The sequence below is a fragment of the Trichoderma gamsii genome (genome assembly GCF_001481775.2).
Source record: "Trichoderma gamsii strain T6085 chromosome Unknown Scaffold_32.2, whole genome shotgun sequence".
In the NCBI taxonomy this organism is placed as follows: Eukaryota; Fungi; Ascomycota; class Sordariomycetes; order Hypocreales; family Hypocreaceae; genus Trichoderma; species Trichoderma gamsii.
This window is the reverse complement of record NW_020171369.1, coordinates 242,401-267,594: the sequence shown is the minus strand read 5'-3', so window position 1 is coordinate 267,594 and position 25,194 is coordinate 242,401. Positions and strand designations below refer to the sequence as shown.

Below are 25,194 nucleotides of genomic sequence, written 5' to 3'. Positions count from 1 at the left end.
TTTATGAGAGGTAACAAGGTTGAGAGATCTGGAATTAAGCATGAGACAGAGCGATGAGCTGCAGTAGGTACATGTACCTGGTCACCGGAGAAACATTTGCCTCTGCCATGTCGTACAGAGCAGCCTGGTTACATGTAACCAACATAGAGTAGCATTTGCATCATCTACATTCCTTGATCCCTCTTTGTGCCTGTAAGACAACGATAACGCTGCGTTCCTCGTACCTCGTACTCCACCCCGCAATATCACTGACTAGCGTACGGCTCATACTCACTCCAGTATCTGCTCCGTAACGTGGCAAGGGTCTGCAGCCTGTCTTGTGAAGCTCGCTACGGGAGAGGCAGCTCGGCTCAACTAGCTGGCTGGGGACGGACTCAGTAGTGCATCAAGATAAGCCTGCTCTGGACAATCTTCAGCAGGTCGCGTGAGGTGGCGCGCAAAAGGAACCGCTAAAAATTGGATCCCAACGGCCCGTCTCTTATCTGGAGAGAAGGAAAAGTTTGTTCAAAAGGTACGGCTCCCCACCAGTTCCACGGCTTCAGCAGGAGACAAGTGCACACTGCACACTGCACAACTGCAACTGTTTCCCCCCTCAGAGTGCTGTGGACGGACAATTTCACAGGATGGAGTACGACCCAGAGATCGGCCACCGGCCAGCCGGCCATCATATCGACGAGAAAGACCCCGTGGCCAATGTTTCTGACGACACTTCTGCGGAGCTGGCCACTGGACCGTCGAGCGGGCTGCTGTTTCGTCTCCGCAGGCTCGAGGCGCACATGGACAAGAAGCTGGGAATCGAATCCGAGGCCATCAACCGCAAGCTGGAGCAGGACAAGAAGCCCGTGCCATGGTACGAGGAGCTGACAATGGCCCTGCTCTGGGCCAGCGGAACGATGAACACGTCCTGCTTTGCAACGGGCTTCCTGGGCGCCCAGTTTGGCCTGAGCCTCAAGCAGGCCATTGTGGTCACCATCTTTGCCTCGATTCTGGGTGGCGCCATCACCGGCTACTGTGCGACGTTTGGAGCCGCGACCGGACTGCGGCAGATCAGCGTGAGCCGGTACAGCTTTGGCTGGTGGCCGAACAAGGTCATTGCGCTGCTCAACAGTATCCAGCAGATGGGCTGGGCGGCAGTTTCGTGTATCACCGGTGGCCTGGCCCTCACAGCCGTGTCTGACGGCCATGTCTCACTCATCCTCGGTATCGTCATTCTGGCTGTTGTTGCGCTGGTCATATCATTCATCGGCTTGAATGCCATTCTGGTGTATGAGAGATATGCCTGGATCATCTTTTTCGTCATCTTCCTCATCATCTTTGGCGAAACTGGTAAATACGCAGACAACTCTTCGCCTCCGACTGCCACTGGATCGACGCTTTCCGGTGCTGTCCTCAGCTTGTTGGCCATTGTGTATGGCTCAAGTGCTTCCTGGTGCACCATGGTCAGCGACTACTATGTTCACTATCCGGCCAATGTCAGCCGGCTCAAGGTCTTCCTCATGACGACCTTTGGCATTGCGATTCCCACGTCCATCGGTATGGTTGCTGGCTGTGTCGTAGCCTCAGCTCTCGGCTCCAAACCTGACTGGGCGACTGCGTACGAGGAAGGCCTGGGCTATCTGATCCAAACGATGCTCTACCCGAGGGGATTCGCCAAGTTCCTGCTTACTCTGCTCGTGCTGTCTGGCATCAACACCAACGTCATTAGCATTTACAGTGCAGCCATTTCGTTTCAGCAACTATCACGGCCTTTTGCCCTCGTCCCCCGATTTATCTGGACCATCTTCTGCTTTCTCTGCATTCTCGCTTTAGCTCTCGGTGGTAGAGAGCAGCTGAATGCTTACCTGCAGAACTTTTTGAGTCTCCTTGGATACTGGTGCACGAGCTACGGCGTCATCTTGTTCCAGGAGCACTTCATCTTCCGGAAAGGCGACTTCGCCAACTACGACCTGGAGGGCTGGAATGACCCTGCACGACTGCCCGTGGGCATTGGAGCCTCTGTCGCTTTTCTGCTTGGTGTCATTTGCTGGTGCATGGGCATGGATGAGACGTGGTTCGTTGGGCCTCTTGCGAAGCTTATTGGCGTATATGGTGGCGATGTTGCCAACGAGTTTACCTTTGTTGTGACGGCAATCACGTACGCACCGGCGAGATATCTTGAGCTCAAGTATATCGGGAGGTAACGTGGTGATTTGTATATACGTTGGCCTTGACCTTTGCTACCTAAAAGACAAAACCTCTCCCTGCGGATCAGAATATCAGCATTTAATAACGAAACAAAATTAATGATAAATCTACGTATTATAATCTCCTAGTAGCCGTATCTGCCATGGTAACTACCGCCCTTACGGATTATTCATAACTTGAAACTTGATTCTATTATCATCCGATGAGTTGCTTTATAGGCCAAGCGACATACATACATCGCGCTTCTCCTTATGCAATTTATCAGGAACCTGTAGCTTCCAAATTGGCGGCAGCATGTTCCCCAATGCCTTGGAAACACTGAATAGCCCGCCCAGCTGCACCACAGTTTCGCTAGTGCCAGCCAGCTTACAATCAATTGTGGAGGCGTTCGTGTCGCGGCGGGGCAGTTATGAGGTGCTATTAGCGCCACGATCTGCGTGCAGATATCGCAGCTTCAGTTTGACGTTGAGTTTCCCATCTCCAACCTTAAACTTCCACCATTCACCTACATCGCGTGCCACAGCCCGTGTCTAAGCATCAGAGCTCGGTACTCCAGCCTCTAAACTGCATGTAAACTCTTACAGCTTGCAATGGGTATCATCCGCAAGACCGTTCTCGGAGTAACTGCCGGCACAGCTGCAGCAGTTGGCTACCTTCGCCTGTCGACGAGCATCATCGCGCCTATTCCTCTCAATGACGCGCTGTACAGCTCTGGCGTATACAAAAAGTACAATCCGCACCGTAATGCCGCCACCAACGATATCTGCGTCAAGACAATCCCTCTCAACCGCATCCGCCCAGAGTTGCTCCAGAAGGAGGGCGATCTTGCTCTAGAGTTTTGTCGTGGCTTATGGAGTGGCTGGGGTGAGGCTCCCTAAACTAAATCTCATTTTTGTATCGTTAAAAGTGCTTATTGCTAACAGTCGGCAGGTTACGAAATACAGCGGCGTTTTCTGCACCGCAAATGGTACAGCCCTGAGACGTCGTCGCAGCTCTGGACTCGGGACCAGCTTGCTGCCTCCAGCTATGAACCCGGCACCGTTCTGACAGACCACTTTGAAGTGGTGGACCGCACGCCAAACGAAATCATTGTCCGTTGTGGTGATTCTCCCCGGAACGGTGGCCCACGGCCATCTGACGGCCTGTTCGCTATTGGCGCCACCATCGATCGAGAGGCTCAGGTTGCGCGCCTGACGCTCAAGAGCTGTCTCTTCCACAGCGATCGCAAGGTAGAGGGCGAGAATGGGCCCATGCCGGGCTGGATGGAGATTCTTCACCAGTGGTATGCGCGCATTTGGATGGCCAGTGGAAGCCGTCGGATAGTTCGTTGATAGAATTACGTCTGTCGGAAAAAAGACTGTCGCTGGACGATCACACCATGTTTGATCACCGTTAGTATAGGCGCAGCAGTATTCATAATAAAATAATATGATTAGCACTGTATATGTATCTGAAGCAGGGTCCTCAGCCTGTTTCTAAAAATCGTTCACTCGCTTAGTGGTTCTATGAGCACTGAGATACAGTCTCTTGAATCTCTATACATGAATTATGTACGCTCCTTCGGCTATATACTAGACATACGGCGGTCTGCTTGATGTTAAAACGAAGCCTCATGCTTTTTGAGACAAGTTCTCCCATATCAACAGGTTCATATACCACTAAATAGCAGCAGCAAGCATTACCTCTTTGGACTGCAAAATGGATAGATATATACCTATATATAAATGTTAGAGTCAAGTGCACAAAAGCTTTGGCTGGCTGGCCTACCTGCTACCCGCCACTTCGGCTGTATGTGCCGAAGTAGCCACTTGAACGTATCTAGTCTTTCTCTGAGCTGCTTATCAGGATTTCCCTGGCCCATTTCGACAGTGGCCAATCCTGCCTGATAGATGACTTGTGCGAGAAACACTGGAAACTCCTCATCTAGTGTTCTTCCCGCTTCTGCGTCTTCCCGCATACAAGAGGCCATCGTCGCCAATTTCTCCAGGGTACGTCGCGACTCCACAAACATATGAAGGCATGCTTCTTCGGTTGAGGTGATGCGCATTCGTCTCCAATGGTACTCTTGGAGCAAAAGTATGGCACTATTCAAGTTTCAACACCAATTATATACTTCCGCGATGAGACGGACCTACCAGTACGAGACCGCAGCTTGACAGCAAGTCACCAAATCGCGAAAGTCAAATTCCGTCTTGGTTAGATAGACTAGAGCCTCGATTGTGCGGCGTAGCTGTGCGCTTTCCTTTCCAATGTCGAATGAATCAACTTCTTCATCCTCTATAGGAAGAGGCGATAGAAGATTGAGAGCCTGGTTCACCAAATACGTGGCCTGGGCTAATCTGGCGAATGGGCCCATCCTGAGAGCAAATGCGGCAGAGATTTTGATGTTGTCTTGGGGCCTTGCTGTCTAAAAGGTGACAGGTTAAACATATTATTTTTCTATAGTTGGTATAATCATCCAAAGTGCTTACGGCATCCAGAAAAGTCCGATCGTCCACTGGGAGGTAATCATCATATGCCGGATCTTTCGTCATTAGACATCTTGAAGGGTTTCCGAGATTGAGAAACCTGTTTTCAGGGTTAGCGATAATGACGCCCGCACCATTAGGAGCAACATACCGATCTAATATGAGTATTCCCCACCAAACCCGCCTCATTTCTTCTATCTCCATCCAAGGCTTGCCCAAGTTGCCTTCTCCTGTCAAGCTGACCGTCAACTTATCCAGGCCCAAAGCAACACCGTAGCGAGCACAGCTTCCAACGGTCATATATGCCGCCGGATAGATTGCATTCCCAATCTCGTAGACAGCAATTAGCAGAGCCGATTGTAAGATACAAACAGACATAATGCCAGTGGCTTCCACCTCAGCGTAGAATTCTTTAGCCATTTTGTAAAGCGTCCTTTTTCCGTCGTCCTCAAACGAGGGCGCGGATGTGCAGTACAGTTTCATACACAAGCACATCAAGACGCCTTCAACCCGTCGTGGAGATAGTGGGTTGAGCGCAATGTTGAAAAAGTTCTTTCGGAAGATCACCGGCGTCCATATCACGGCCTGTGAGGAAAACGTGGCATAAATATCACGAATCTGCCCCAAATCTCCAACGTGAGCAGCAACATCTTTAGGAATTGCAATATTTACACGTGGAATCTCCAGGTGCGCGTCGCGGAAAATCCTAGGTGCAATAAACTGGATAGCCGTGGCCGTAGCAAACGACTGAACGACGTCCGTTGCCGGTGGCGCTTCCACGGATCCTCCTCGCTCCAGTGAAGCCGACTCACTGCTGCGAGTTACTCCGCTAGTTGTCGAATTGTCTCTCATAGGCGCAGTGATTTGGGACGTCTCGCTGGACTGTGGCAGCACAACATATTTCTGAGCTCGGCGGGTTGGATAGCTGCATTCGACCCCTTTCCGGATACACAGCTGGCAAGCCGGCAGAGACTTGTCGCAGCGTCTCTTGCTGTGGCGGCAGGGGAAGCAAGCGGTCCGCGTATAGCGGCCAGCATTTTTCATGAGATCCATTGGGAGAAAACAGATAGACGGTGAAACGAGAAGACAAGAGTGAGGTGCGGGATGTTGCGGCGGTTGCGGTGATCTATCACTCATTGGCCGCCACATTCCGACATTACCGCCGAAACCCGCCAGTAAACTTGCCAGGAAGTCGCTAACGATTAGTCGTTGCGTACTAATCCACCAAGTATGGCATCTAATATTTGGCTGCAGCCTGGCGTAGTGATTCTCGACGTGATTACATGGTTTTTACATAGAAGGCTGAATTAAACGCTGGAAGATTCGTCAGTAAAGCTGCCTAACGTCGCAAAAGACGTGCTTTCCATATCAACTCGTAGAAGCTGAGGAGTCTCTTGGATTGGTTCTCATAAATCGATTACTCATCCAAATCACCATTTCTTGTTGAACAACAGTCGATCTAGTAGGGAACATGGTAGAAACAGACGCCTTAAGACGAAAGACATGGTTTTGTTACGAAATTAGTCTCAAGGCAGTTTCCTAAAGCATTAAGCTACAGGTGCATAGTGTTCCATACTTTCTGACCTGATTTCTCAGCAATCTTCTTTTCGCTCGCAATAGAACTCCGTAGCGAAATAGATATGTTACATCATGGGCACACCAGGTACCACAAGAAGTATATAAAAGAGTCGTTGATCCGTTGAGTGCTCATCTCAATCCTCAAGAGCAACAAAACTACCATCAAACACATTTCACCAGATTTCAAAAAGAGTCGTCGACGATAACAAAATGGCCGCTATTAAGAAAGTCGCAGTATTGGGCGTAAGTTTACTCAAGGCCCTTGATTGCAGAGTGTTGAATGGCTAATGACTGAGCAGGGCTCTGGAAATATCGGACCTTCCATCATCAAAGCCCTTTTCAACCATAACTTTGAGGTTACTGCTATTACCCGACTTGAGTCCCAAGCCACCTTTGCGGATGGAGTTGACGTGAAAAGGGTCGATATAACCTCCAAGGAAGCAGTTCAAGAAGTACTGCAAGGTCATGATGCCCTGGTTTCCGCAATCTCCCCAGCAGCTCTTGATGACCAAAAGACAATCGTCGACGCTGCCGTTGCTGCCAAAGTCCGACGTTTTCTCCCATCCGAATTCGGCGTCGACAATCGGCGCACCTCGGAAAAGGATATGGGCTGGATGGTCGTCAACAAAGTCAAGCTGAACGAATATCTGGATGAAGTTGCTGCGAAGAACAAGTGGTTCAGTTGGACGGGGTTGGCATGCGGCTTCTTCTTTGACTGGGTAAGGCCGTAATCACCATGAGGCTATCCTAAATGTACACAATAAGCTAATGGGTCGACGAAGGGCATCCAAACTCAATTCATTCTCGGAATCAACGCCAAAGCAAAGACTGGAGAAATCATTGACTCCGGCAACAAGCCCTATGCCGCTTCAAACACTTACTTTGTTGGTGAAACTGTTGCTGCCATTTTGAAGAAGCCGGAAGAAACAGCAAATAAGTTTTTGAATGTCTTTTCCTTCAAGACAACTCAAAACGAAGTTTTGAAGATCTTTGAAGAAGAGTCTGGCTCTAAATACCAGGTCAGCCATGTCAAAGGCAGTGACTTGATAGAAGCAGCAACTGCTAGTGTTGCAAAGGGGGACTACGGGCAGTCGGTTGGTCCTTTTGTTCAATATGCCTTTTTTGCCGATGCATCTGGGGTCCCTGTTGACCTTGAGGCGAATGACGGCGAGCTATTGGGCATCAAGGACAAGGCTGGGCTACGAGATAGCATCAAGCGAGAGCTCAGTCTACTCAACTAGATAAACATGTAGGCAAGGGGTCATTTTGTTGACATGGCTCTTATATAAGCGTATTCAACTCAATCGACTGTTTCGGCGCTATTTTGTTGAACATTCATTTAGTATGCCTATTGATACAGAAAATTTACAAAGTCTTGTGGTCAGAATGTCGACAATTGTTTCAAGAAGTGAATGTGATGTAGCAAGAAAGAACAGATTTTGCATTTCTACTTCGCGTAGTGTTCATTTCTCCAATTTTTGATAGAATTGATTATATGAACTTTTTGTAATCCTAAGTAAAAAATCTGGGTATTAATATATTACTCAAAATAAGGGAATCATCGTCGTGTACTCATAACCCATAGCCGTTAATGTTCCAAAAGAAATCGGGATTCACAAGCTGGTCTATATCGTTATACGGCAGACCAAAGAACTGATCTGTAAAGTTGCCCGTGCCAAAGGTATCTTCCAGAAGCATCGGCGAGATCCCCGGTGCTTCTCCAACAGGCGTCATTGGGCCGTTGCTCAGTATCTCGCCCAAGGCCGAAGCAAACATTTCTTTTCCTTTTTGATGCAGGAAAACAAGCGAGCGAGCGGTCTTCAAGGCATCTTGTGTTGCCTCCGTATTATAGACGGCTGTAATGTCCTTGAGACACTGCATCGCACCTCGCAGCTGAGAGATGGAAGATACCGTGTCTATGGCAAGCAGCACACAAACGATCTGAAATGGCACGTAGACCATCTGGTGCCAGGGTGCTCGAGCGGCGAGCACTGCTTGAGCAGCTTGGATGCCATTGGACGTCAGCATCAGGACTTGCTGGAGCACAGAATCCGGCAAGGCAACCTCCATCGATCGTAAACGGCGACAGAGACACAGCGCCAGATTGCACTGAGCAAGAATTGACGGCGGGCTGGAGTGCACGCGGCTCAGCACTATCTGCAGAGCACACTCGAGCTCCAGCGCCGTGGGCTTTCTCTGCGGATCGAGCTCTACGGAGAATGGGAGCAGCTCTATGATTTCACACGTAGAGTCTCCTTCTCGCGCTGAGGAAACTGTCGTGCTGATGTTTGGGAGCGCAACGCGAGTGAGGCCCATGTCAAACGACATCCAGACGTTGAGATGCTGCGCGATGGCCACGATCCTCTTCCGCGTCTCCATGCTGACTGCCTGAGGCGGAGATGGAAGCACGGCTTTCCCAGGCGATTCGACATTGAAGCCAGCCGCATCAATCATGTGCATCAGCGTGCAGCTGGCCATCCAGGCCGTGTACTGGTTCCCCGCGACTCGTAGGTAAGTAACTCGCAGCAGCCACGCGGTAATGCTCTCAATAGTCGGAGGATCGGACATTGTCTTCTCGAGCAGATTCTTTGCCAGCTCTAGCAGCGCAGATTCGACAGGGTCGGTGGAATCGGTTTGTGTTTGTGAGAAGAGGCATCCCAGCGCGCCGATGCCGCACAGTATGGCGTCCTGCGCCTGTGTGGCATCTCGAACCGTCCACCGGCGGCGTATATCGTCTTCTATTTCCTCGCCATCGACGAAGCCATAGACGGGGTCCACCTTTTGGAAGTAGACGGCAGCCAAGTCTTCCAGCCTCTTCTGTGATACCACATCTGTGATGGACTGAAAGGACGGTGTAGGATGAGTCTGCCGCGATCCAAGAAAGGCATTCCAGGCAAAGCTTAGCATCCGAGGATTCCTCTTCGGATCCAGCCTCAGCGCCAACGTCCTCACAAAGGCAGGACATGAGTTTGCCTCGACAGATCGGGCCTGGATATGCGGACTCGCCGTTAACGGAAACTCATCGTGAGAGGATTTTGCGCTGGACCGCGAAGGCGTCAGTTCTCCGACCGGCCCCAGATACTGTTCAATGTCCCGTCTCTTCCTATAGGCATTGTAAGTGCAGTCATATTCAAAGCGAACGCATGTTCCGCAGGGACGAGCGCCGTCACACCTGCGCTTGAGATCGCGGCAGGTCTGACAGGCGAGCTTCGAGCGTTTGCGCCCTTCTTGCCGAGTCATGGCGCTCTCACCAGGCGCAGAAGAGTGTTAATTATGTAATGGGAAATATCTCTCTTTTTTACTCTTTTACTCTTTACAAGCCAAGAGGCCAAGATTCAACAAAGAGAATGAAAGGGCATGGAACGTGGTACAATGAACGGGATTGATAATGCGTCATGATGCTACGCGGGGAGTATTACTAAAACCGGAAATAGTGTCAAACGGGAAAGACGGCTATCACGCATAAAGCGGGAGCCAGCTTTGTAAGGCGAAGCCAACATTCACTGTAAAGAGATAGTAATTCTGTCGTTGTTCACTATTTTTCTAAATTAATTAAGAAAAATAGTAATATCTGAATATTGTATTCAGCAAGAGACGCTAAATTCCAGGCTCATTCCAGGCTCTTGTTCAGCGTTGCCGTATTCCCAGTGCTTGGTTTACTAGAAAGATAGGAGGATCCCTTCTCAGTTATGGACCACGAAAAAGCAATCTCAAGGCATAGTAAGAGAGCTTTGGTGTCCTATAAAGAACAATGAGCCCTATTGTCTTATTTGTCAATCTGACGAGCTCATGCCCAATGAGCTTCCGGAGTTCTATTCATGCGCATTGTGTTTTTCGCAATGGCTAGGGAGTGGCCAATAGCCGTGGAGTCCTTCAAGGATATTATACCCAGAATTCGTAGTTTCAGGCGTATTACTGATAGTGGCCCTTCTATGGTGTCTAATTCAGTTGCTGCAACAGACACGAGTGCTGCCGGCAACAGTCGCCCCATCCTGGGCCGTATTGCTACCCTTGCGGTAGTCTAGCTCTGACCCTATAGCACGCCTTCTACCGTATGTTGCTACCTTTTGTCGTGCTACGTTGTCGGTCTACAAGAGTAGAAGGCAATTCTTTCACAATATGAAGGTGGACTGAGCAGACATGCGCCCTCACCACATATATCATATTTGGGTGGAGCTTTTGGAGACAAGTGTTTTAAATGCACTTCAAGCAAAGGTTACGAAAAATATACATGTGTTACAAGCTTTAATAATCGATATGTTTTCAACAGCTTTCAAATGACAGAACCCATTACTTTATGTTCGTTAAGAAATGAATTTTGCGTGGAGATACTGCCCAAATTTGCTTGATTGGGCTATGCTTCCCGACAAGGTGTAGGCATGCACCATTTTTACTTTATTAATAAGGGAAAGTCGTTATCCTGTCTATGAAAGCCCTCCATTGCAGTAGCCATATTGAAGAAGTCAGTAGCTATTTATAGTAAGAAGATATTACATATGCGATACGGCGCTTCACACCAATTTTAATCTCCCTGGAGGCTGTCGCTTTCAAACAAGGCACTAGTAAAGGAAGGCGGCTGAATGCTCACACGGTTCATTTGTATGTTAGATCGACGCGACGACAGTAGAGAGGATAGGTATTATATATAATTCGCTCGCTTCACAGCAATTTTAACCTCTCCCAAGGCCATCTTCGCTATGATCCTATATGTTTCATACCCCACAAGAGCTTCAGCCTGTTGTATGTATAGACTCTGATTCGTCCGTTCAATTCTTCACAGTTAGTGAACAATTTCACAGCATTTTTAGCCTCCCCTGGAGGGATCGTCTCTCATTTTCTCACCGATGAGTCGCCTACAAAGTCAAACATAGACAGCTTCAAGTATGAGAAATATTGTAAACCGTGTCCATTGTTTTAATCCTGTGCTACTTGAGTTCAATTCCAAACGCCCTCAATACTCTAGTCCAAACCCTCATCATCTTAGTAAACATGTCCATACATCCATCCTCTTATCCCCGTTATCAAATTACGAAAACATTTATTACGCCATCACAGCGTCCGGTTGCCGCTGGCTTGCTCCCCTCGCTCCCTTCTTCGCACCCGGCCGGGCCAGCGTGTACTTGGCAAAGGCTCGTGCAAGAGCCTTCTTGCAGCTGACCTTTTGGCTGCCCACAAAACTCTCTACCGTAACAGCAATTGCTCGGTCAATGTCTTGTGCTGAGCAGTATTCGGAGAGACGCATTCGGCAGAATGCTTCGCTAATTCGAATAATGGCTTCAAGATGACGAACCTGATCACAACAGATATTAGTATAACACAATGCAAGATAAAGGATGTTTGTCCAGCAACTGATTAGATCTGAACTTACAGTAATCGGATAGGCTCCTGTGGCAAGAGATTCCCTTCGCATATCCGCGAAGAGTCGCGCTACTTTGTCCTCATCCATGTGGTAGAGCTTGGGGCTGCAGCGCTCGCGAGCATACAAGATGTACTTGCGCAATAGCTCCTGGGGAATCTCTGTGCCATCCCTCTGACCTCTTGATGCGCTTGTCTGCTGAGTATCCATTGCACTGTCTTGTGTGGTAGCAGCAGTACCATCTACATCTGGACGAGCCTGTGACAAAGGATGGCTTCGCCCGTGAGAACCAACGATAAACCTCGCCAACCGTTCATCTTCAGATGGCTCCACCAGATCTCGCACAACACAAAGGATATCGAAACGTGACAAAATAGGTTCCGTCAGCTCCACGTTGGCCGAAAACGGTATCATCGAATTGTATCGTCCTCCTATCGGGTTGGCAGCAGCAATGATGCCGCAGCGAGCCTGTAAAGTGGTCACAATACCTGCTTTGGATATAGAAATGGTCTGCTGTTCCATGGCTTCGTGAATCGAAGTTCTGTCTTGATCGTTCATCTTGTCGAACTCGTCGATGAGGCACGTGCCCCTGTCTGCCAGGACGAGAGCACCACCTTCAAGCGTCCACTCGCTGGTCAAAGGGTCTCGACGCACACTAGCCGTCAGACCAACAGCACTGGCACCCTGACCAGTTGCAAACACAGCTCTGTGTGCTGTCTTCTCGACATACTTGAGGACTTGTGATTTGGCCGTTCCGGGGTCTCCAAGAAGGAGCACGTTGATATCGCCACGGACGTGATGTGCTCCTCGACCAGTCTTGGCAACGCCGCCAAACAGAGACAGAGCAACCGCCGTCTTGATGTCAGTGTGTCCATAAATGCTGGGGGCGATAGAGTTGACAATCCGTTCTACAATGTTGGGATCGCGGGCCAATTTACGGATCTCCTGCTCGTCCTCTTCGGTCAAGCGGAATCCAGCAAGCTGATCGTGAGTCTTGACGACGTTGTTGGCCTCCAGAATGGTGGCAAAAACAGGGAAGCCGTTGCGGTTGTTCAGCTGAGCGTCGTAGTTATTTCGGTAAACACCCGTAACTTCAATCTCTTCGCCAGGCTTGGCCTTGTCAATGAGATCCCACAAGAGAATGACTTCTCTGTGGCGGGGGAGACGACCGGCGGGAACAGTGCCCGGTGACTCTTGGAGTGTGAGTCGTTGGTAGTTGCGATAGACTGTCTTTTCAGAGTTCAAAGTGAAAGGGCCGCGAGACTGACAGCTCTGGCAGAATGTGACCTTGACTTCGACATGTGATTCTTGTTGGAAAGGGCCTAGAGTCTCACCACACTTACCACAGTCAAATTTGACATATTTGAGCTGGGGAAAGACACCACTCCGACGAGTGACAACACCGCTAACTCGCACAAGGCAGTTGAGATGCGATTGGCGCAGTTGTCGAAGAGTGTAGTGGACGGGCAGGTCGAAGATGCGGACGTGAATCTCGGAATGAATTCGCTCATAATCAGGGTAATGTAGCAACACAACGTCCATAGCTACCTCATCAAAGAGCTTGAGCATCTCTGCAGGGGCGTTGGCCAGGAAGTAGGCAAGGATGGCCTTGCTTTCGGCCAGGTGCTCGTATGAGACCTCCAAGGACTCCGCGTTGATCTCACCCAGCGTCCGAATTCGGTTACCATAGACGGAAGAGCCAGAGGCGTCAATGTAGGAAGTCAAGAAAGCCTTGAATTCTCGCTTGATTGTCCGCTGTACCGGAGGCTGAGACACCCACTCTGTTAGATTGGAGGCTTTGACATCGCCTAGGGCTTCAAGGGAGAGCTCCTCTTCCATGATATCAGCATCCATGGCATCATCAGGGTCTTCGTCGTAGTGATGTCTTCGTCTGCGAGGTTGCGCCGTCAGATCGATATCGCCGTCATCGTCATCGCCGGGGAGGAATGCGGCAGGGATTCTTTGCCGACGGGCAACTTCTTTGTCTCGTCGATTTAGCTGGGCCTCCAGCCGCCGCCTCTCGCCCAGTTCCATAGAGTCAAAGTCGCCTTCATCATCCAATCCTGCGCCTTCGTAGACATCATCCTCTCTATCTCTGTAATCGGCCTCGAAGCCTTCACGGAACAGATCGACATCGTCGTCTGCCATCTCGTCAATATCATCAAGGTCATCCTGAATCTCTGCCTCCTCCTCGATATCCTCATCGTCTTCGACTCCATGCGCAAAGTTGAGAGGCCCCGGCGGAGATGAGGGCAGCGGGCTGGAGCTCAGGGCACCAGGCGTAGTAACATCGTCGCCATCGGGACGAGAGCGCTTGCGGCCTGATCGCGGGGCAGAGCCACGATTGCCAGACGCAGGGTGGTTACGAAGCGGAGAACTGGTGTTGGAGGTTAGAAAGAATTTGGGAAGAGTTGAATCAGAGTCAATTGACATACCTCATAGCGACGGCTATCAATGGGCTCGCGCTGGTCGTCGGTGGCTGCTTTGGGGTTTGCAGCTTGCAAAGAGAAAAGCGAAATCTGGCGATGCAGCTGCTTTGTGCCTTGTCGGTGGGGGCAACGAGATTAGGGAGCAATTGGCTGAGCTTGGTGCTGCGAGGCGTGCTAAACGCGCTGGAGACGCGTTAATTGAGTGGCGCTAGGCCCGTTTGGCGCCGACGCGTAAAGTGGTTTTGGACCTCTCGATTCATGCCTTCGTCATTTCGTGTCATGCTGACAAAAATACCAGAGCAAGTCATGAGCTGTAACCGCGACTTCACGTACAGCGTATATTGTCAGCTGAGCTTGTCGCAAACCGAATCTTACAGCGCCATCGCCCCGTCTACCACAGGGCACTGTACTTTGTAAAGCAGGCTGCAGGACCGCAAGCTACAGCCACAGCCTAGCATTTGGCTCTCGTCTCTTTCTTTGGATTCTGCCCATCCATCCCATCTCTCGGTATATCGCCCTTTCATCGTTACATCTCTCTGTTTGCCTTGCGACCATGTCCGACAACCCTCCTCCACCTCCAACGATTGAATCGTTATCACTATCCGCCGCAGAGTCAAAGACAGAGCGTGCGACGGGCCGCAGCAACAGCTTTTCCCAGCAGTCGCGGGCATCCGACGACTCTCAAACCGCCGCCGAGTAGGTTCCGACCTGGCCTCAGCTGCCTCTAACACATTGAATTATCTCATGCTGACGTTCAATTCTTCAGCTTTCTTCGCGACCAGGAAATCCTCGAAGCTGACGCTCGCGAGGCTCTGCCTTATGTACGTCTACACCCCAGCTCTAAACCCCACGATACACACGACTTCATCAATTGCTAACTGTTTATCTCAATAGAGCATCGAAACATGCACCAAGATCCTCGGCCCGCTTCGACAGAGCGTTTTCGCTTGTTTGACCTGCAACCCTGCGCCGACAAAGCCTGAAGATGCCTGGAACCCGGCGGGCATGTGCTACGCCTGCTCAGTCTCGTGTCATGGCGAGCATACACTTGTCGAGATCTTCCAGAAGCGAAATTTCACATGCGACTGCGGAACCACACGCTTCCCGTCCAGCAGCCCATGCACGCTACGCGTCAATAGCGAGACCAATACCAAGGGCAACGTACACTCTGAGGAGCCGGATGCCAACAACAAGTACAACCACAATTTCAAGAACCGATTCTGCTGCTGCGAATGCGACTATGATCCATTTGAGCAAAAGGGAACCATGTTCCAATGCCTTGGGCTGGGCACCGCCGAGACTGGAGGCTGTGGAGAGGATTGGTATCACCCGGGCTGCCTGGTAGGCATGGGGCCCAACTGGTTTGAGCAGATGAACAAGAGCAAATCAAAGGCTCTACCAAAAGAGACTGAGAAGAAGGGAGGTGCGCTTGCAACAATTACCGAAAAAGACGAGGCCCAGTCAAATAACGACACAACAGAGGCCGCAGACGACGTGGCAGTGGAGGATGACGATGACGAGACGCCGATGCCTCCCGGATTTCCGGCTGAAGACGACTTTGAAGGGTTCTTGTGTTACAAGTGCGTGGAAGCAAATCCTTGGATCAAACAATATGCAGGAACCTCGGGCTTCCTACCAGCTCTGTTCCTGGAGCAGCCCGAGGCTTCTGCAGCATCACCATCCAATGAGAGCACGGCAACAGCTGCATCCAAGAAGCGCAAGGCTGAAGACGAGGAGGATGAAGAGGCAGCAGACGCGAAGCGCATTAAGAGCGAGGACCAAACGTCAACTATCGAGTCTGCTGCAATGGAAGACGTTGCAGCACAGCCCACTGAGGCTACTGCCAAGCCAGGAGAACACGCCGCAGAGGAAGAAACCAAGGATAGCGGTCCAACATCGTGCAAGCTACCTAATCTACCCGTCGCACCGCAAGGCCGCTTCTCTCTCTTCTTTAAAGAAGACTTCCGCGAGAAACTCTGCCACTGCTCAGGCTGCTACGGCAAACTCAACGCCCACCCCCAACTCCTAGAAGAAGAAGAAGTCTATGAGCCCCCTCTGTCAGACGACGGCGCCTCCCAACACGGCGGCTCGACCCACGGAAGCGGCAGTCTACTAGACCGCGGCGAGAGCGCCCTGCGCAACATGGACCGCGTCAAGGCCATTGAGGGCGTCATGGCGTACAACCACCTCAAGGAGCAGCTCACGCCCTTCTTCAAGCAGTTTGCCGAGAGCGGCAAGGCCGTGGGCGCAGAGGACATCAAGGCGTACTTTGCGAAGCTGCGTGGCGATGAGCAGGGCATCAAGGAGGCGGGCGAGGCAGCGGCTTCGTCCAAGGAGAACAGGGACGGAGAGGATGATGGCCGACGCGAGCAGAGCGGGTATTAGCTCTGTGTAACTGCCAGACCGTCTCTTATGGAAAGACTCAGATCAGGTCTCCAAAGTAATTGTAACGCACTTTGACTTTGGTCACCATGTACTATTATATACTCAAAAGACTGCGCAGTAATTGGAAATTGAGAATGGGAAAGCACATAATCTATACGCAGCAAGAAAGGAAAGGATTCAGGATACCCGTAATGTACCTTTTACGAGATCTTCATGTTTTGTTCTAATTTATCTTGACCTCGAAAGAATAATTGTCAGTTGGTCAAATGCCATGCTATACCATCTCGACGTGCTCCTCCCAATCATTACATGTATTTACAATCCATCAAAAGCCCTCTGCTATCATTTGTAGCGTCATGATTCCGGTATACCTCATCTTCATTCTTAGCTTCCTTCATGTCATTTCCCGTATGCCAGGACTCCATTCACTCTCTCATCTCGTACTAAATCAGGTCCTCCATTTCCATCCCAAGTCTCATCTGCCCGTTGAACCCGTACTGGACGCCGCGCTGAGAGGCCGAGGAGGCGGTATGGGCAGTGTCTGGCCGTTTGAGTCTTCCCTCTGCATGGCAATCCCACCCATCATGCCCATAGACGACAGGTGATGCTGCTCATCGCTGTCTTCGCCTTGACTGTCAACCATGTGCTGCTCCTGCGCCGCCCGCAGTTCCAGCTCTCTCAGCCTCTCCTTCTCGGCCTCGTCAATGATATCATCATCCCCGCTCCAGTACGGATCATCGTCTTCCAGCTCCGGCATCGCCATGCGCTTCCAGAAACGCAGTTCCTGCCGCAGCGCAGTATCGTCCACGCGCTTCGCAAACCTCTCCTCGTCCTCGTCGTACTTGCGTCGAAACTTGCGCAGCGACTCGTTTGCGCGGCCGGCGTGGGTCTGCATCTCCCAGATCTGCTCGCGCAGCCGGCTGTTCTCGCGACGGGCCTCGTCGAGCTGTGCGCGGTAAGAGCGATGCCAGGCGGCGACGTCGGCGACGTGTTTGGACTTGTATTCGTGGAACTGCTTGAGCATGAGGGAAATGGCGTTTGCGTACTGCGAGAGGAGGGCGGCGTTGGCGTCGCGGCTGTGCTTGGCCTTGTCGAAGGATTCTGAGAGTTCGGAGATGATGGTGTCGAGATTTGATTCCTGGGCTGCGAAGTTATGACAAGTTAGAACATGACTCACAGCAGGAAAATGGCTTTCGAGTAGAAGCAGCTCACCGTTTATGTCTTCAGCCGCAGACGAAATCATCTCGTTGTTGCCCAGCCCCTGCGCCTTTGCCTTGTTGCGCACTCGCCCCAGCCCACTGACAATGTCCTCGGTGACCTTTCTGTTGTCTGCGAGTTGCCGGCTCAGCTCCTCGACCATACCGTAGATGTAGTTGAGCTCGGCCTGGTGCCCGGCCGGCGTGGGCGCGGGCATGACGGCGCCCATGTTGGCGCCATTCATGCCGTTCATTGGGAACTGCTGCTGCTGTTGTTGCAGCTGTTGTTGATGTTGTTGCTGCTGCTGCTGCTGCTGCTGCTGGTGATAAAGAGCTTGCTGCTGGAGCTGCTGTTGCTGCTGCTGGAAGTAGTGCTGTTGGAGGTAGTGCTGCTGAAGTTGCTGCTGCTGCTGCTGCTGCTGTTGGAGATTTTGGTTTTGGTGTTGCTGTTGTTGAAGCTGATGCCGCGCCTGAATCTGCGCTTGAGCTTGAGCTTGAGCTTGAGCCTGAATCTGCGACTGTAGCTGCGTCTGCGTCGGTGTCTGTAGCGGTGGCTGCTGATGCTGAAGAACGGGATCCAAGTTGGGCGGAGTCGCAAAGTTCATGTCGCGCGTGGCTTGATCTTGGTGGAGGTTAGCGAAGATCTGAGGCTCTGGCGCTCCGGCCGCCATTGTTGGGGCTTCTTCGGGCTCGCTAAGATGGTCAAAGTACCGCGGCAGCTTATCGTGGCGGCGCTGTACATTTAGCCCCCTGCGTGGTGTGTGTCCTTGCTCCTGAATGATTGAAAATGGCGGGCGCTTCGAAGAGATGAGAACGGACTTTTGGCAGAGGCAACGCGAGGCTCAATGGGCTTGGCCAATGCGAATTCTCGTCCTTCTTTCTCTTCTTCTCTTTATTTGTGTTTCTGCTCTCCTGTCTCTGGTGGGTTGCGCGAGACGCAAGGGGGCTGCCAGCTGGCTACGGGCAGTTACAGGTGATACAGACACGGTACAGCAGCATTTGGTGTTCCATGGCGGGGTCTGTGGACAAACGCGAGCTGCAATTCGTCGCCTTGCCAGCGTATCAATTTGTTTTGTTATCTTACCTGTGCATGCGTTTTATGCATCGTACATTGTGTGTTATGAATTTTGTTTATCTTTTATCTCGACGTTATACAGGCAGAGCTCGTAAATCGTGGTGCTCAAGAAGTCAATCACGTGCGAAGTGGTTTGTAGAAGAGAACGAATACCAATCCATTGTTCTACCAACTCCTGGAGAGCTAGCAATGGATAGTATAATATGGAGGTTTTTTTTTTTTTTTTTGTTACCTTTTGTTTTTTCTTATTTCTTCTCTCTCTTATTCCTGGTCCAGATGGCGTAGAATTTCACTCACGAGTGTGAGCGAAGACTGTTGTCCTATCGAGTTGAAGTCTAGTAGCTTTGTCGGTAAGACATAAGCTTATTCTCCAACTAATAACGTCAAAACTAACATGCAAATCGTCGCCAGTCAAGCATTATTTGCTGAAGCATCATAACCCAGAAGCGACAGCAAGGGGGCCGCATTATATGTATCATAATCATGAGACTTGCATCTAGCATGCTATTGCTATGTCTCAAAAATAGAGAAGCAAAAGCACGAATAGGAGCTTCGCTGCCTCTAGGTTAAGTGAAGTTGTCTGGCTATGTAGTATGTAAGGCTATTGACTTCTTCATGTTGCGGAGCATACCTGTAGTCGACATGAGAGTTGACATTAGTAATGTATTAGCTGTGTTTGACCCTTGTATTTTCTTTCAATGAAAATATCCATGACCAACAGAATCGACTACAATACTACTTCTTTTCACTTGCAGCTATTTACGGATGCAGAAGTTGGGAATGGCATCTGATCACGCCGCAGATAGTATTTCTCCACAGAGAACCAACAAACAAATAGTTTATGCACAGTTAATAGGCTGCAGCGTCGTATTGCAGCTCAGCGACTTCGGAATAGCCAAGGCACCGAGGCAGAGCCGAAAAAGGTGATTAGATGTAAAAAAGGTCCAGGCGGAATCTTGGCCTATACAAGAAGGTGAAGCCTTTCGTAGCTTAAATTCATTCTCAAGGGGTGCCGGGTACTTGGTGCCAAAGAAAATATCAGAAATTGGTACAGGTTTATGTTCACGTGGAGTGATGAGATGTAGCTTACATAGCAGGATGGGGAGCGGTAAATGAAGGTTTATGATGTGTATTTCGTGGGGAAGAATGAAAGAAAGTAAAAACGAAATTATATCGCCACTACAGATCTCTAGAGTTCCACTAGAGATCCCATGAGCCAAGGACCGTGACGCGAACCGAGCTCGCCGGTTGGCGGGCGGGAAATTACCACACCCTCTTTGGTAGTGATGCGGTGCCACCATTCGGAACTTGTCGACCGCGACTGATGCTACCGTGCCGGGACGAAGAAAACATGTAGTAGTAGAGTTACATGGATTTGATCGCAAAAATATTTCCATCTTCGCCTTTCGCTGCTTTGAGGGTCTAGAGCCGGCCGAATCCAACGGCTACCCGGATGTATCACATGCACGCAGTTAATTTCGAGTGATATAGATCAGCTCATCATATGCAGATGGAATTATGTACTCCATCACGGTTGCTACTCCTAATACACCGTGTGTGTATACACTGAAAAAAATAAGGGCAAATGAAACCCCAAGACTGCTACCTCTAGCACGTTTGCTGGAAGTAAGGGGGATCGTCTGATTGAGATCGATTGCAGTGCTGCGACGCTGCAAAGTCTGATGATCTGCATGTGTAAATGACTAGTGAGAAGTTGGAGGCTTCGCCAAACTGCTGCATAACATGACCAAATATTCACTGCAAATAGTGCTGCAAATACTACAAAAAGTGCCAGAGGGGCTCCTGAATGCTTATAGACTGCATTAGATGCCCTCCATACTTGGTCTTGGGTAGCAATATTTGACCCGTGCTCATCAGTCGCCCTCGACACTGGCGTCTCATTCCGGTTGGCGGACTAATGTAATTTACACGCGCTCAAGCATGAGTGCCGTAGATGGATACAAACAGTTCGACGCCCTTTGAGTCGGGCCGTTACGCGACTGGATGGAGAAACTGGGATGATGAAGATTCTCCGGCGTTCAAATGAGTAACCGAGTAACCGCTATTCACGAGTGCAAATATTAAATTGTACATGCAATTTAATATTAACTCGAAACTGCTTTTGCGAGCATGTGTGAATCTGGCTGAAAATCACTGCCGACGGCAGAGGCTCCAATTATACGGGGTAACGCCATGCTAGTCCTACTTTGTAGCGTTTAGCGGGTTTTAGGCCCGGCGAAAAGCAGCCCGCGGCGCATCGGGTGGCGGCTTCAGGGGGGGACGAACCTTGTCTGTGCCCTGTGCGCCCCCAGAAAAATAAAATGGCACGAGGCGTGGTGCGGGGGAGTTGGGGATGCGGGTTGCGCAGGTACAGAGGCGCTTAGAGGGACAAAGGCCGCTGAAGGCTCTTATCGCTGCATGAGATCATTGATAATGCTCAAGTTTTGTTCCATGATGATGCTGACTCTGCTCCCAAGGACGAAAAATAAGAACCTGGCACGTGCAATAGGATGCCACATTTAGTCCTTATGCACGTTTCAATCATGTCTCTCAGCTCTTCAACCCGGATGCTTGAGCTGCTTCTTTTTTATCGAATTCCCGCCAACGGACATGTTTCCACAGCCAGACACGAACAACATGGACATGGACAAGGATAGCCCACTAAACAAGTCGGGAAGACGGAAAAACATGCGGCTCCCTGCTCTTCCCCTGGCAGCCCGATCAACAATGTCTTGGACAGCACGACTCTTGTCTCACTATTCTCGCATTCATCAAATCTCCTCGATCCCATTTGCCCGCTGTCGCACGCTAGATGCCTCTAGTGGGCTAAAAGGTACCAAGGCCTCTTGGTAGTGGTGATTCTGTTAGGAATCTGCTCTCGCACCCTTGGCCCAGCAATCAACCCCAACTCGACGCGAGCCCCATCGGCCGGGGTCCCGTGTCTTGGAGATGCACGATGATACCATGCCTAGCTAGACAAGCACTACATACTTTACACTTGTCTGTGCCCCTCCTCGCGCTCGTCTGTATCCACCGCTGCTCTGCCTTGAATTGGCCACTGCCTGACCATTGCCTAACCGTTACTAGCAGAATAGAGCATAGCAGCAGCCTGCATCTCCATGCCGCACTCGACTCGTCCTGGCCGGTGACAGCTGACGAGCTAAGCTTGCGGGTGGGCAGGAGCATCTGACAGGGGCCAGCCAAGACATCGTCCTCCTCCGGCATTCAACGCTGTCTTGGCCGAACCAGCGGCCATCCATGTTTGCGACCAGGGATACGATACAGGTACATACAGGTATATACAGGTATATATATGGCATTGCCAGCATCACCGCCATCATGCCGAGACTCAGCCCTACTCTCGCCATCACCCTCGCCGTCGTCACAGTCGCGATGATGGTTCACTGGAAGGCCGCCCTCTTCGCGGGGCTCACCTCTGCCGCCGCCATCTTCCACCGCGATGGAGCTGCCACCGACGCTCTGGCTGCTTGCCCGGGCTACAATGCCTCCAATGTTCGCGTTACGCCCACCGGCGTCACGGCCGATCTGACGCTGGCCGGAGCTGCGTGCAATGTGTACGGAACCGACCTGCCGAACCTCATTCTCCAGGTCACCTACCAGACCGGTAAGTCGGAGCTGCTGACCCTAGAGCTGTGAAGGCACTCGTTCTGAGAGCCATTGGCGTGATACGCTGCAATTGATTCAAGCTTCATTCAACTGACAATTTCCCAGCGGACCGCGTTCACGTCCTCATCCAGGACAAAGGCAACCAGGTCTACCAAGTCCCCGAATCCGTCTTCCCACGGCCCGGAGGCGCAATCCCATCGCAACTGAGCAACCTCAAGTTCAGCTACACCGCGAGCCCCTTCTCCTTCAACATCACCCGCGCCAGAACCGGCGAGGTCATCTTCAACACCTCCCCGGCGTCGCTTGTCTTCGAGTCACAGTATCTTCGCCTGCGCACCAGCCTGCCTGCGAACCCAAATCTCTACGGCTTGGGCGAGCATTCCGACTCTCTCCGCCTGCAGACGACCAACTACATCCGCACGATGTGGAACCAGGACAGCTACGGCATTCCTGCCAACTCGAATCTCTACGGAACTCACCCCTTCTATCTTGAGCACCGTTCTACGGGGTCTCATGGTGTCCTGTTCCTCAACTCTAATGGAATGGACATCATGATCAACAAGGACGCTTCTGGCAACCAGTATCTCGAGTACAACACCATTGGTGGTGTGTTTGACTTCTACTTTGTTGCTGGACCTACTCCTGTCGCGGCTGTGCAGCAGTATGGTGAATTTGCCGGTTTCCCAACCATGCAGCCATACTGGGGTCTAGGCTTCCACCAGTGCAGGTATGAATTACCAGAAGAGATGTCCCAATATATGTGAATTGGAGCACGACAACTAACACATGTGTGCCTGCTTATAGATACGGATACCAAGATGCCTTCAATGTCGCTGAAGTTGTCCAAAACTACAGCTTGGCCAACATCCCCCTTGAGACCATGTGGACCGACATCGATTACATGGACCGTCGACGAGTCTTCAGCGTCGACCCACAGCGTTTCCCCATGCCCATGATGCGCGAACTTGTTGACCACCTCCATGCTAATGACCAGCACTACGTCGTCATGGTTGACCCTGCTGTGGCCTACCAAGACTACCCGCCGGCCAACCAAGGCCTGGAGGATAACATCTTTCTGCTGCGCCAAAACGGCTCCGTCTGGATCGGCGTCGTCTGGCCCGGTGTCACCGTCTTCCCCGACTGGTTCTCTGCCAACGTCACATCGTACTGGAACGGCCAGTTCCAGACCTTTTTCAATGCCGACACCGGTCTGGATATTGATGCCCTGTGGATCGACATGAACGAGCCCAGCAACTTCCCGTGCAACTTCCCCTGTGACGACCCGTATAAGGCCGCCATAGGCTACCCCCCGGCCCCACCGGCGGTCCGGTCACCACCTCGTCCGCTGCCCGGCTGGCCGTGTGACTTCCAGCCCGGGGGATGCCACAGCAAACGCGATGACCAGTCTCAGATGCTGCAAATCAATGCAGGTAGTGGCGTTCTACCCGTCGACGTAAAGGCCAGCGCCTCTGTTTCCACAACCACCACTGACAACAATTCGGGCAACCAAAAGGGCCTGCCCGGCCGTGACTTGCTCTATCCCAAGTACCCCATCCACAACAAGGCCGCCTATCAGGTCTCCTGGAACTCTGACAAGGGTGGCATCTCCAACCACACCGTCAACACCGATCTCATCCACCAGAATGGCCTCGCCATGTACGACACGCACAACCTCTACGGCACCATGATGTCGTCGGCCTCGCGCGATGCCATGGAGGCTCGTCGACCCGGTCTTCGGCCCATGGTCATCACCCGCAGCACCTTTGCCGGCGCCGGCTCCAAGGTCGGCCACTGGCTCGGAGACAACCAGTCGCAATGGAGCTTCTACACCGTCTCCATCCGCACCATGTTGGCATTCACCTCGCTCTTCCAGTTTGGCATGGTCGGTTCCGATGTCTGTGGCTTTGGCGGCAACACAAACGAGGAGCTCTGCGCTCGATGGGCCTCGCTCGGCGCCTTCAGCACCTTTTACCGCAACCACAACGACCTTGGCAACATTGGCCAGGAGTTTTACCGGTGGACATCGGTGGCCAACAGCGCGCGCAAGGCCATTGACATCCGCTACCGCCTGCTCGACTACATCTACACTGCCATGTACCGCCACTCCACCAACGGCGAGCCAGCGGTTACCCCGATGTTCTTCAAGTACCCCAACGACCAGGCCACCTGGGCCCTGGAGCTCCAATACTTCTTCGGCCCAGGCCTGATTGTCGCCCCCGTCACCGCGCAGGGCTCCACCAGCGTCAACGTCTATCTCCCCGACGACATCTTCTACGACTGGTACACCCACGCCCAGATTGCCGGCGGTGCTACAAACCACCTCATCACCGGCGTCGACACCACGTCCATCCCGCTCTTCATCCGCGGCGGTGTCATCATGCCCCTCCGCATCAAGTCCACAAACACCACCACCGAGCTCCGCAAGCAGAACTTTGAGCTTCTCATCCCGCTTGACGCCTCAGGCTCCGCTACGGGCGAGCTCTACCTCGACGACGGCGAGTCCATCAACCAAAAGGCCATCACCCACGTTACTTTTACGTACAAGAAGGGTCTCTTCATCCTGGGCGGCACATTCGACCTCCGAGTGCCATTTGTCATCTCCAAGGTGACTATTCTGGGCGGCTCGTCGGCTGTTCTCAAGCCCAACTTTGGAGCCAGTGGCAATAGCAAGTCTTTCAATGTTAACCTGCCGCTGAACGGACCTACTTCTATTAGAATTGGTTAAAGCTGTTGAATTTCTCTTTCCTTTTTTGTCATGGTTAAAACACTCTGGGAGTCTTGTCATTCGCTTGGTCAACTGATGGATATATAGTTGTGGCGCTGCTATGCCCCAAGGGCATTTCATGTATATAGTACTCTTTTGTTTTATCAAGGCACAGCAAGATTACAAGATTAT

The 25,194-nt window shown here is 51.4% G+C and overlaps 9 protein-coding genes across 9 annotated transcripts; 5 read left to right on the top strand and 4 right to left on the bottom strand.

Moving 5' to 3' along the window:
- Window positions 1-623: 623 nt before the first annotated feature.
- TGAM01_v208087 (hypothetical protein) lies at window positions 624-2,180 on the top strand (the record flags this gene model as incomplete). The annotated part of the gene is made up of 1 exon (XM_018809246.1): window positions 624-2,180. One exon carries the CDS (start codon window positions 624-626, stop codon window positions 2,178-2,180), a length of 1,557 nt encoding a protein of 518 aa, XP_018657514.1.
- A 594-nt stretch (window positions 2,181-2,774) lies between these two features.
- TGAM01_v208086 (hypothetical protein) lies at window positions 2,775-3,515 on the top strand (the record flags this gene model as incomplete). The annotated part of the gene is made up of 2 exons (XM_018809245.1): window positions 2,775-3,048; window positions 3,115-3,515. 2 exons carry the CDS (start codon window positions 2,775-2,777, stop codon window positions 3,513-3,515), a joined length of 675 nt encoding a protein of 224 aa, XP_018657513.1.
- Window positions 3,516-3,842: 327 nt separating this feature from the next.
- Window positions 3,843-5,705, bottom strand: TGAM01_v208085 (hypothetical protein; the record flags this gene model as incomplete). Its single annotated transcript, XM_018809244.1, has 5 exons — window positions 3,843-3,898; window positions 3,952-4,268; window positions 4,320-4,591; window positions 4,656-4,752; window positions 4,804-5,705. 5 exons carry the CDS (start codon window positions 5,703-5,705, stop codon window positions 3,843-3,845), a joined length of 1,644 nt encoding a protein of 547 aa, XP_018657512.1.
- Window positions 5,706-6,440: 735 nt separating this feature from the next.
- TGAM01_v208084 (hypothetical protein) lies at window positions 6,441-7,471 on the top strand (the record flags this gene model as incomplete). Its single annotated transcript, XM_018809243.1, has 3 exons — window positions 6,441-6,473; window positions 6,530-6,949; window positions 7,013-7,471. 3 exons carry the CDS (start codon window positions 6,441-6,443, stop codon window positions 7,469-7,471), a joined length of 912 nt encoding a protein of 303 aa, XP_018657511.1.
- Window positions 7,472-7,802: 331 nt separating this feature from the next.
- Window positions 7,803-9,470, bottom strand: TGAM01_v208083 (protein RDR1; the record flags this gene model as incomplete). The annotated part of the gene is made up of 1 exon (XM_018809242.1): window positions 7,803-9,470. One exon carries the CDS (start codon window positions 9,468-9,470, stop codon window positions 7,803-7,805), a length of 1,668 nt encoding a protein of 555 aa, XP_018657510.1.
- Window positions 9,471-11,271: 1,801 nt separating this feature from the next.
- Window positions 11,272-14,026, bottom strand: TGAM01_v208082 (DNA replication licensing factor mcm2; the record flags this gene model as incomplete). The annotated part of the gene is made up of 3 exons (XM_018809241.1): window positions 11,272-11,520; window positions 11,599-13,963; window positions 14,022-14,026. The coding sequence occupies 3 exons, from the start codon at window positions 14,024-14,026 to the stop codon at window positions 11,272-11,274; spliced, it is 2,619 nt and encodes an 872-aa protein (XP_018657509.1).
- A 542-nt stretch (window positions 14,027-14,568) lies between these two features.
- Window positions 14,569-16,400, top strand: TGAM01_v208081 (hypothetical protein; the record flags this gene model as incomplete). The annotated part of the gene is made up of 3 exons (XM_018809240.1): window positions 14,569-14,711; window positions 14,782-14,836; window positions 14,910-16,400. 3 exons carry the CDS (start codon window positions 14,569-14,571, stop codon window positions 16,398-16,400), a joined length of 1,689 nt encoding a protein of 562 aa, XP_018657508.1.
- A 475-nt stretch (window positions 16,401-16,875) lies between these two features.
- TGAM01_v208080 (hypothetical protein) lies at window positions 16,876-17,643 on the bottom strand (the record flags this gene model as incomplete). Its single annotated transcript, XM_024550246.1, has 2 exons — window positions 16,876-17,538; window positions 17,578-17,643. The coding sequence occupies 2 exons, from the start codon at window positions 17,641-17,643 to the stop codon at window positions 16,876-16,878; spliced, it is 729 nt and encodes a 242-aa protein (XP_024405016.1).
- Window positions 17,644-21,929: 4,286 nt separating this feature from the next.
- TGAM01_v208079 (glycosyl hydrolase family 31) lies at window positions 21,930-25,023 on the top strand (the record flags this gene model as incomplete). The annotated part of the gene is made up of 3 exons (XM_018809238.2): window positions 21,930-22,296; window positions 22,404-23,025; window positions 23,103-25,023. 3 exons carry the CDS (start codon window positions 21,930-21,932, stop codon window positions 25,021-25,023), a joined length of 2,910 nt encoding a protein of 969 aa, XP_018657506.2.
- Window positions 25,024-25,194: the final 171 nt, after the last annotated feature.